General features: G+C 36.1%; 1 protein-coding gene across 7 annotated transcripts in view; it reads right to left on the minus strand.

Annotated features, from left to right (window-relative positions):
- Positions 1–2,553: 2,553 nt before the first annotated feature.
- The window catches only part of LOC134225427 (cystinosin homolog), a 95,367-nt gene continuing 85,792 nt past the window's right edge, over positions 2,554–12,128 (minus strand). For all 7 annotated transcript variants that reach the window (XM_062705530.1, XM_062705524.1, XM_062705537.1 and 4 more), the window contains one exon: positions 2,554–3,574. In XM_062705530.1, the coding sequence (XP_062561514.1) occupies positions 3,457–3,574 (118 nt within the window). In that variant the 3' untranslated portion in view covers positions 2,554–3,456. The remainder of the gene's footprint in view (positions 3,575–12,128) is intronic.

Below are 12,128 nucleotides of genomic sequence, written 5' to 3' on the forward strand. Positions count from 1 at the left end.
TCGCACTAGAGGAAGAGAAGTGTCGCGGTTTCCAAGTTCCGAACAATTTAAGTTTTCTACAAAGTGAAACGTGTTCCTTCAAAGTTTGCAGAAGGTAATAATTGAGAACAGTGATGTAAAGTGAAGTGCTTGAAACAAAATCTTTTGGAGTCTTCCAGATAGCTGCTTATTTCGGGCAGTGCGTCTGACACTTTCGCGATTCTCTCCATTTGTCGGAGTAGATATAGAGACAGAAAAGGTAATTTAGATTTATGACTTTAATTTTGCACACGACTAACGTTCGCCATTCGCGTTGGACTTCCAGCGCGTAGGCGCTTTTTGTACGGGCTGGAATTGTGTAACGACCAGCGGAGTCGAATTGGGGTTCCGTCCTTTTGCTGTGGGTCGCAGTGCGACCAAATTGAGCTTGTGTGTCCGCTAAGGCCCGCCTTGGACAGTATCAAAACCAATTGTGAATTTCGAACGCTTTTCAAAATGGAAACGGTTACTGATGTCGGTTGCGTATGTTCATCGCTTCATATCGAATCTACATAAGTGCGCCAGGATGACTTCCATCGAGCTGTGTCTACTAATGCAGAAGCTAGCAGAGAACATTATCTACGGGTCAGTTCAACACAGCAGGCTTATGCGCAATGGTTCAAAACGAAACTCATGGGAGCATTATCGAAAAACAGCCAGCTACACAAATTGAATCCGATCATCGATGAGCACGGTGTCTTGCGAATGCGAGGACGTATGAACGCCTGCGATTGGGTTGATGAAGCCTTCAAAAACCCGATCTTGCTTCCGACGCAAAACTACGTGAATCAGTTGGTGATCGCCGACTGCCACTTGACCTATAGACATCAAAATCACCATACAGCACTGAAACAGATCCGATTTAAGTATTACATATCTCGTCTCAGATCAGATTTGATCGAGTTCTTAGAAGATGCCAATGATGCAAGAAGAAGCCAATGATGCAAAAATTTTAAAGCAAATTTGCAGCGTCTAGCATTGGGAAACCTTCCGTCTGCTCGGTTGGCAGCCTTCCAGCAACCATTCTCTTACACTGGAGTCGACTATTTTGAGCCGATGTTAGTGCTACTTGACAGACGAACTGTGAAAAGACTTGCTAACCTGCATGACGACCAGAGGTGTTCACATCGAAGTAGCACATTCATTTTCGACTGATTCGTGCAACTTAGCTCTACGCAACTTCATTGCAAGAAGAGGATCGCTGCAAGAATTCATAAGCGACCGAGGTACGAACTTCATAGGAGCTTCCCGAGAGATGGGCGAAGCCCTCAAGCTCAAACACGTTGACGAGGAAAAACTTATGATAGAGTTCGTCAGCTTTGTCACCAAGTGGACCTTCAATCCTCCAGCCGCTCCGCACTTTGGCGGCTGCTGGGAGCATTTGATCCAGTCTGTCAAGCGCACCATGAAAGATTTCGACTATCCGCGTTTGCCATCCGATGAGATTCTTCGCTCCACACTGAGAGAGATAAAGATGATTCTAAATCCAAGACCGCCCACTGACATACCATTAGATACCGACACTGAACCCCTCTAACACCAAATAACTTCCTGTTAGGGTCTGTTAATGGAGCCCCCAATCATTTTCGATGACAAACCTTCTGTACTAAAGCAATCGTGGAAGATTGACTCAAAGGACAAAATGGTTCCAGCCCGTCAAACCCATCCAGAAGGGTGACCAAGCATTGATTGTAGATGGGAATCTTCCAAGGAACTGTTGGCCACGAGGACGAGTGGTCAAAGCGAACCAAGTATCCAAGCCCAAGAAAAACCTAAAAGCAAGCACTTATACACTATACTGCCGCTAACCGCAAGTCGAGCACATCTGTATATGGGCCTCCATATACAGATGTGCTCGACTTGCGGTTAGCGGCAGTATAGTATGTGAAGATGATAAGACTAATTCGACATATGTATTTTCTTCCCGAAGGGATTTTATAACTAATACTGCTCTACTTCACAAAAATACAACCTTACTTACTTACAAAGTTACTTTTATTAACAATATCCGCGAAACTAAGACTTTCTGTAAGCTTTTCTGCAACTAAAGTGAAAATATTCCTATATCCATGATGCTTACTGAAATTGTTAAAGAAAAATCGATTAGAAAACTTCAAATACGTGCAGTCAAATATTTTCCCTTGACGATGCTACTCAGAGCATCTTAATTTACATTCCCTAGCCAGAACACGATAACGATGAGTTCGATACTGCCTAAATTATCAGAATCTGTTGCTCTTTGGGCGACGTTCGTTTCAAGAAGTAAAAACCCAAATATTCATCTCCCAGTGGAAATAAACCCATTACCATCTGTAAAATTCGCCATAGTGTGGTTTCTCATGCTCTAATTATGTGCATATTTGATGTAGATGTACATGATTCTTCCGAACATTGTTGGATAATTGGGGACACGACGTTTCGTAGAAGCGAAAAAACAGAAATCTGTGATAGCTTAGTCAAGAATGATTTTTTTAAACATACAAACCTTGAACATTCTGCAGGGTGGGTCATCAAAAATTAAACATACACATGGGATTCAAAGTGCAGATGCAAAGGGGTGTAATTGTATTTCTTTTATATTTCACTAGAATGTTGAACAAATATTCGAGTGCCAGTGTTAACAGTATTCAGTGTCTCGTACTAGTCAAGACAAGTGCGAGACACTGAAGCCATATAGATGACACTGTAAGGTCAGTTGTGGTCAAACCATGTACGGACTCCAAGTCCTGAAAAGGGTAGTGAGTTTTATAGACACAAGTTTTCCGACCTGGGAACAAATGCATCTTAGGCAATTTACTTGACAAATACTGTACAGCTTTCCAGATGCGAATAGTAAACGGGGGTATACCTAATGTGCACCTACAATTAAAACAAAGTACCTAATTAATCTTCTAGACTGCAGTTCCTTGTATTGATTCTACCTAAGTAATTGTTGATTTAATTCTAGTAGTAAATCAGAAATGTTAAGGATCACATTCTAAATTGCTTTATATTTCTTCACAAGAAAAATAACAGACAAATGCCATTTACACCCGCTTGCATCGAATACGTATTATAATTCTAGTCTGGAAAATACTTTCTTCTTGAATGACAATAGATTTCAAAGTAAAGCATTCAGACATAGGTATAACTATAGAAATGCAGTTAGTTATGGTCGCAATTTTACTACACGTGTATCAGCCTTAATTATGTAATACCAAGTTCCGTAAACCGGTGAAAATTTGGTTCAAAATAAGTACCTATGAAAATGATTGCAACACTATTGTTAATTCCGAATTTGTATTTGTGGCTGCAGCCAATAAACGAATACAATTCTCTCTCCGGTTTACGGTACCATTGGTGGAGTGTATTCACAGTTGCTTGATTCAATATAATTCTCTAACAGTTAAGTGTGCTAGCTTTTGGGATGGTACTTTTTTGCTTCTTATACTTATCAGATTAGACATCTATAGGTTCTGGGTCGGCCGTAACGGGAACCGGAGTTGTTGGTAAATGACTAGTGCCCGGATCGTAATCCGCGTGGTTATCCCCAGGTAGCTCGATGTACTCAGCGTCTCTGTGGAATAGGAACGGTAGAATTGATTAGAATTATGATAAAATATGAAGGAAAATTTAGTACGTTATCCGAGAACCAACATTTCCGATCTTTTTAAGTACGTGTTAAATGATCATAGTAATTTTATGAAATCATTATGTTTGGATATGAAAATGAATATATTACCTATATAATTTGCCTTTCTGAAACGATATAAGGTTTTTATTCGAAAGTTATTTTGTTGTGAGTTGTTTATAAAATATATATATTTTGATTTATCAATCTGGTTAAACTGCTAATTCATTCGTATTCCTCCAACCATATCAGTTTTAATTCATTAATTCTTACTACTAAAATAAGTATTTTAAAATAATGTAGCCAGATTGCCTATTACGGCCACCCCGGGGCCATAATACGCAAATAGAGTTTGTTTACATACGTATTATAGTCTCCCCCCTTTGATTTACATGTTCCATTACCACATGCTCCTTTTGCCTATTATGAACCCCCCCTTGTGTGCTAGTAATGTGCTAAATCCTCTAACGTATTTGCGTTTTCAAATTAATTGATAAAACTTAATTTTAGTATCCCAAGCCAAAACAATTGCATGGAACAACTACCCTGATATGTGAAGCAACTTTATACATTTATCCAATGGAAATTTGCAGGAAATCGTTGATTCCAGCGTTAACTTTTGGTTTTTGTTCAGGGGGTCTATTATACGCACGGGTCCAAAACTAGCACTCACTCCTAGTGTTGCGAAGATCCGAGGCATTAAAAGCCATTGCCATTTTCTAACAATATAAATACCTAAATAAATAAGTCATTTTATTACAAATCAAAATTGTGAGTCAAAGATTTAAGTATATTTTCGAAACAAATAAAAATTAGTAACATGTAAATGTTCCGCAAGATATCGGAAAAAATTTTACGGAAAAATTTAGAAATAAATAAACAATAGATTAACAGAATTCAGTTGGGATTTCGATGGCAATTGAAATTGTACTTCACTGATCGTGAACACGTTTGCTCTGAAGCTAAAGTTTACCTAATATCTGGACGCAAGACATCAGCTCTATCTCACGATTGATTCAATGAAATAAGACAGTTCAGTAGTCAAAATAAAGGGATAAAGATTTTGTATTGCACATTCAAGGAAAAAATATGGACTGTCTTATTCCGTTCTGTATTGATGAAATAACGAAATTTTCTTGAAACACCAGGCTTGACTTTTTTGACGCTGTTCGTCAGCTTGCGTCTATTTTATGTGACCATGTCTTTATTTCAGCAACATCCCGAATTACTTTACATTTTTTACAACTTTCGCTCAAAAAATGCCCAGAATACTTTCCTATATATAGACTATACTTTTCTTTATATAGACCTATAACAAAACAATAAATATAAAAAAAAACTTTTATACTAACTTTTAGCTTAAGTAACTCCTTTCGACGCAGTTGGTTCAGATGGCATTTGGAAGTCCTAGCTTACTTTTATAACTGACGTGTGAAACACCTTGTACGCAAGAGTGGGTGGGTAGATTCCGGATTCTAAATGGACATAGCTTTATGTTACATTCAGAAGAATTGTTCAATGTATTAAAGTTCATAACACTCGTTATCACGATCAAAATTGAATAAATTTTAAACCTTTTAATTAAAAGGTTCAGTATTTCCAAAGACGTTTTAGGCATGAAGAGACGCATCTTTTGAAATGAAAAGTTTAGTTATAAATTGTCCTAGAAGTGAGTTGAAAATTTTCTTTTCACCAAAAAAATGTACAATGTTAATGTTTTCATTAAAACTGTAGAAAATTCCATTACGAAAATATTGAAGAGTGGCAAAACTCAAAGTTTTGAGATATGAAGCGTTTTAGCGGAAGACACTTTGGAAACAGTTATTAGTATGTAACTTTTAAGAAGAATTTTATTATCCTCTGCAAAGTTGTTCAATATGTTGGGATAGTAAAAACACATTTCCTAAAGATACTAAGCCTCTATTTTTGAAAATAAAAAAGAAACAACAAATATGCATAGCTAAGCAATCTCACAGTACATACATACTTTGGAGTTCCATTAACTCAAGATCAATAATGATGACGGCCACGATCTCACAGTCTCATTCAGATTAAGGAGGGAAATTAGTTGTACACTCAAGAGTCCGAAAATCCTATGCACCTTCAGGAACGCCACGGGAAAGAGATAGTTGGTTAATCTTCCTAGCGTGTTCGTGTCAATATGTCCTGACTCGCAATTTCAAATCGTAATATCTTTTGACGCAACAATATGAAGGTCTGAAATTTCTTGACTTTTCCGATCGCGTGGAAACCTATGCTCCTGAACGTTGGCCTACTCTTACGACGTTTCTGACGGGCTACAAAAAGTTCACATATTGACCCTGATTTGACTTAACAATATCTCAGGCATTTGTCGGTCGAATTCACATGTTCGTATTCACAAAATAATTAAGCTAGATGTGTTTCCAGTTGTCGCATTAGTGCTTTATATGCCAAATAGCCAATCAAATCACCGCTAACCAAGTCCACATCGATAAAGCATACTCATATGATACGATAACACCTTTAATTTCCTCCAAAACAAGCAAAAACATAATTGTGAAAATTGATTTTGCTTAATTTTTACGTCCTTTGCACCAGTTGTCGCACTAGTGGTCCCAAATTGGCTAGTCCCTTAAGAAAACAATGAGATTTGCCAAATAAGGAACCAAAATTAAGAATAGTGCCACAACTGGTGCATCCCTAGCAGCACACATGTTCCACATAAGCCACTGCGACTCCCATGTGACCAAATTCAGTCGCAATCAAGTTGCTGCAATGACTTTGGTTTGCCTTGTGCTGCTTGAGATGCGTTCGTATTATGGATCAATCAATTTTAAGGATAATAACAAATTTTATTGTGGTTTTCACAGCTATTCTAAGGAGCAGAAAGTAAAACATTTCGCTTGATATATAAAGTTCACCCACATGCCTTTTTACTTTTTTAAATAGATGTTCTTATGTATGGCGACAATTGGTACACCCACCCTAATGAAAAGTAATATTTTAAAACTGTTTTTAAGGTGTCTTCCACAAATTTCATATTTTAACACTTTGGTCAGACTGAGTTTCGCTATTCTCTGCAAAGTTTTTTCGTAATGGAATTTTCTGCAGTTTTAATGAAATATCAAACATTGTATCTAATTTGACGAAAGGGAAATTTTGAACTCACTATTAGGAGGATTGATAACTAAACTTTTCTTATCAGAAGATGCGTCTTTTCATGCCTAAAAACATCTCAGAAGAAAACGAACCTTTGAATTAAAAAGATGTCCGAAGAAATTTTTAATGGAATTTTCGAAAGAATTCCTGGATGAAATTTTCAAGTAATTCCTAAGAGAAATTTCAAAGGTATTCCCAAAATTTCTTCCTACAGTTTCGGGAGGAATTTCTCAAGCAAATACTTGAGGATTTTTCTGAGAAAATCCTAAAATGATTGCTAATGCATTCTATTGAAAAAGTTAGAAATCCAATTTCCACAGGAATTCTCAAAGCAGTTTCCAAAGGAATTCATTAAGTTATTCACAAAAGAAAGAAGGGAGGCTTTACTGAAACAATTTCCGCAGGTATTCCGAGGGGTTTTCTGTAGGATTTTCAAATACATTTCCAAAGGAACTTTCAAAGGAATTCCTAAAGGAATTTTTAAAAGAATTTTCGGAAGAATTTCCAAACAAAAATCGTTTAGAAATTCTCAAAAGAATCACTAGCAGAATTTGCGAAGGAATTTTCGAATAAAATTCAAAAGGAATTACTAAAAAAAATGACTCTTCAAAGGATTTTTTTCTCATATATTTATTTGAAGGCACTCTGTGTTCTTAACCGCTACTGTGCTGTGATCTATTGTGGTGTTCTGCTGCACAGAATCCACACAGAATCTATTTTTAGATATCCATTATTCGTTATTGTTGCCGTTGCCAGTTCAACAACGTAAATCCATTGTGTTCGTTTGTCCATGTCGAGTATCCAATGATCGTTGCATTGTTCGGTTGCCATTTAATCCGGGTAACGTTGGGGAATGCCTCCGAGAAGAACAAGTTGTCAGTCGTCATTGGGCAGCCGTAACAGTAAGGCGCGTACCCCAAATGACACCGTATGGGCTATGCATCCGGCGACTGACGATGGTTTGGTGGAGGGGCTGGGAATCGAACCCATGAGCATTCGCTTATAAGGCGAACGTAGCCAATCTACGCTACGGGGATTCCCCTACAAAGGAATTCCTAAAGAAATGTCCGAAGGATGTTTCCCAAAGGAATTTTCGAAGGTATTCCTGAAACAATTTTCCGTGAAGTACTCCTGAAGGGATTTCCGAAGGATTTTCCATAGGTATTTCCGAAGAAATTTTCAAATGAATTCTTAAAAGAATTCGTAAATGGTAAAGGAATATACGAACAGAATTCCTAAATCAAATTCTGTAAGACTTTCCAACATTCTTAAATTTCTGCAAAAAATTATTTAAACATTCCTCCAAGAATTCTTTCAGATTTCTGCAGAAAATCCATCGGAAGTTACTAAGGAGTTTTATCCCGAAATTCTTCAAAAATTCAAAAATATGAATGGAAAAATAGAATAGAAGAATAGAAAATAGAATTTAAAAAATTCCTTTACGAATTTTTTAAAGAATTTCTTCAGATTTTTTTTAAATCCTTCGGAAATCCCTTCAGGAATACTGAAGGAAATTGATTTAGGAATACCTTCGGAGATTCCTTTAGAAGAAATCCTTCTGAAATTTTTTTTAGGAATTCCTTTAGGAATTTCTTCAGAAATTTCTTCAGAAATTGATTGGGGAATTTCTTCGGTAATTTCTCAAGGAATTCCATCGGATTTTGAATTTGTTCGAAATTTCCCTCAGGAATTTCTTCAGAACTTCATCATTTTTTTTTTAAAATCCTTTTGAAATTCCTTCGGTTATACCTCTGGATGTTTTTAGAAACTCACCTGAAATTTATTTACACATTCGGAGACTCTTATGAAATTATTGTGGAATTTCCTTTGAGCATTCGTTCAAGAGTCTTTTTTAAACATCATTTTGAATCACTTTAGGAATCGCTTTTAGAAATAACTGTTGTATATCCACAGTCGAGCGAGCTCTGGGGCCATGGTTTGTGAAGTTTTCGATAATAAACAGTGTGGGCTAGCATGACTGTGGATATATAACAGTAAAGTACATGTGACGATATGGCAAATCAAGCATCCGAAGGATATTCAATTTGAAAAAAAGAGCTAATCTCGGTGGAAGTTGGTACTCGGATTCTAATGGCAAGCAGGGTTTTTGTGTAGGGATTATCATGCCTATCTAGGGAGTAGGAGGTTGAGAGTTCAGGTCCATTCAAGACACGTGGATTCTTTTTCGCAAACTTGGTACCAATTTGTCCATTTCGGAAACATGTGCACCGAGTTATTCAACAAAAAAAAATCATCCAGATGATGTTTAATGAATTTACCTAAAAGTTCGTATGGAAAATCCTCCAGACATTTTTTTTTCGTGAAAATATTACAGACAATAATTTAATTTGTGGTCCAGAATTTCTTTCAGGCATATCCTGAAAAATTCAGGAATACCATCATCAATTTCTCTATGAAATCAATCGGAAATCTTCCAATGCTTCTTTACAAAATTCTTCAAGGAATTTCTTCAAAAATCCACTACAAATAAATATAGAAAAAGAAAATTCCTTCAAATTTTTTTCTTCAAGTTCTTTTAGAAAATCATCCTTTCAAAAATTCCTCCAGAATTTCAATCAGAAATTCATTTGCTCGGCTCCCGTAATTCTTACAGAGTTTCGTTCAGGAATTCCCGAACGAGTTCCTAAAGGAATTTTCGAAGGAACTCCTGATGGAGCTTCACACATTTTTGAATCTCTCTGGGCATTCCTCCAAGAATTCCTTCTGAATTTCCTACAAGGATTCTTTCAGACAATTCTCAGGTAATTACTTGGTAGATAGATCCGAAACTCTTTTGGAAATGCATCAAGATATTCCATCGAAAATTCCTACAGAATTTTCGGAAAAGTTTTCCAAATTAAATTTCCAAGAGAACTCTTAAAGTAACTTCCGAATAATTCCTGAAAAAAAAACCAAAGGAATTTCAGAAAATTTTCCTGAATCAATTTCCGTGGATATTTCTGAAGATTTTTCCGAAGGAATTCCGACCAAATTTCCAAAGGAATTTCTAAAATAATTTCCAAAGAAATTATTAAGGAATTTCCGTTAAGGAATTTCTGAAAAAATAAACGTTTCATTTTCAAAACAAATGTCTTGAGGAATTTCCGAAAAAGCTTCTGGATTTATCTCTGAAGTAATTTTCGGAGAATTTTCTGAGGAAGTCCTGGAGGTATTCCCTAGAAAACGATTTGAAATACTTACGATAAATGTTAGCAGTTACCAAGGGGCGAATTACCAAGGAATTCTCCAGAACATTTGAAAAATTCTGGACGGTAGTAAAACCCGGTTTTGATTCTAGAGTTGCTTGCTAGAATATCCCCCCAAAATGTCGCGATCATAGTCTATCCATCATTATACCTCTTCAGATACCCTCCTGTTTTTGGAAAAACATTCCAAAAAATCCTGGAGACTTTTTGAATACCGAAATAAGAAATTTATAGTTTCAAATTGCGTAATACTCGAAACTGCTTGATATTTTTTAAAACCAATTAATAGCTTAACCCTCAAATTATAGTTCTTACTACTGATGCCAAATTATAAATGAACCAATTACGCCAAAAATGCTGGTGCTCCCGCATTACCAGAACTTTGGCGCCGCCAATGGATGAGATCCCTTCTTTTGGGGTAGATGTGTGACTGGAAAACGGGAATAACGCAATGGGGAATGTCATGTCTTCTTATGGAATAGACGATTTTGGCCAGTATGGGATACCTTAGTAAGGAGTACGTATCTGCCGGATGTACAGTGAAGGAAAAATCAATTTCATTGTTGTTACGTGTTTGTCCTGTGCAAAAGCGTGATATTATTCCTTGATAAGAAGTATCCTGTCTTAAACGTTAACTAATCTCTTCCATATGGAAACAAATTATACCAATGATCGCTTCCACTCCCACAGTTCAAAATTATGCCAAATGTCCGTTTGTTGTAATTCGAATTTATGCCCACGGGTCAATAACCCAAACCTCTTTGTCATGTTTGGTTTGAATCTGCATTCACGAGCTGAAGAGGCTTTCTCCGAGGAAACATTCGGGGAATCGTTATGCGGTGAAATTGCATTAGGGAAATTAGTTTTCAGAGAATCTATATTGTAAACAAAAAACAATTTTTCTTAAAATTCGTTCAATCAACATATTAACTGCTGAGGCATTCCACGGGGGCATGTCAGTCGATCCTGAGCGACCATTTCGAAAATATTTGAAACTCTGCACAGTTTTTCAATTTCATCTAAATCGTCATTTTTCGATATCAAATCTTCATATTGAGTCACGACTAACTTTTCAAAAGGGTGTATGTGAAAATGGTTCAAAAATATTTAAAAAGCTGCACAGCAAAAACGGAATGTTCGATTGTTATGATTTTTTCAGCAAAGTTAGACAACTAAATGGTGATTCTTAAGAAAATGTGCACAGTAAAAAAATTTTTTTTGCCTTTAAAAATATCATTTTTGTCACAAAACCTCAAATATCTCAAAACCCTATCTTTTTTCGAACGTAATTTTTTTAGGGAAAACGGTCCATTATATTAGCTATCTACCATAAAAATTTGGTGATGGTAAACTAATAAACAAAAAAGTTATGACATTTCAAACATTTCACAATTTTCACATTTAGTAAAAAAATCTTTTTTCTGTGTAAGTTATTTCGAGAATTGCAGTTTGATGCAGATTTTATTGTTAAGGGACGTGATTTAAACAAGTTGTTTTCATGATATTTTGATTTAATTATTCATAGCATCTATAAGAAACTTAGACACGATCCAGTGTTGTGATCAAAAGTATTGATAGTGTCATAATTTTCATTGCACGTGACTGGCGAAAATTCTTTTAATAGTGTTGAAACCTGTTGATAATAACGTTGATAGAAACATATCAGAAATGTTATTTTTAAGACAAAAGCTGCAAAATCAAAGATTTATATACACGTGTACGTCTATAGTTTACCTGCAAAAATATACCTCTTAGAGAATAGACTTTATGATCGGGAGGAAACGGGTATCTTCAACAACAACAAATGCATGATAGGTACATACCATGACAATGCTCACGAAAAAGCAAAAAATTACTACTACTAAGGTTGTTAAAGATCTTATAGTATTTTTTTCTTCAGTCAAGCAAATGACACCAAACTAGTCAGTAAAAACTTAAAAGTGATTTTGTTTATTGAAATATTACGAACAACATGAGTAGCCGCTTTCTCAACTGTTGTAGGCCGTTTGATGGAAAAAAGTGTTCAAAAGAGTTACGAAATCTCACCGAAAGCACCATAGATAAACTGAAAGCGACTGGTTATGCTCCAATGTCCACATTGAATACAAATTTACGCATTTGCACGTCCTGCCGTCTAAACGTTGACAAAAGAG

The sequence above is a fragment of the Armigeres subalbatus genome, chromosome 1, assembly GCF_024139115.2.
Source record: "Armigeres subalbatus isolate Guangzhou_Male chromosome 1, GZ_Asu_2, whole genome shotgun sequence".
NCBI lineage: Eukaryota > Metazoa > Arthropoda > Insecta > Diptera > Culicidae > Armigeres > Armigeres subalbatus.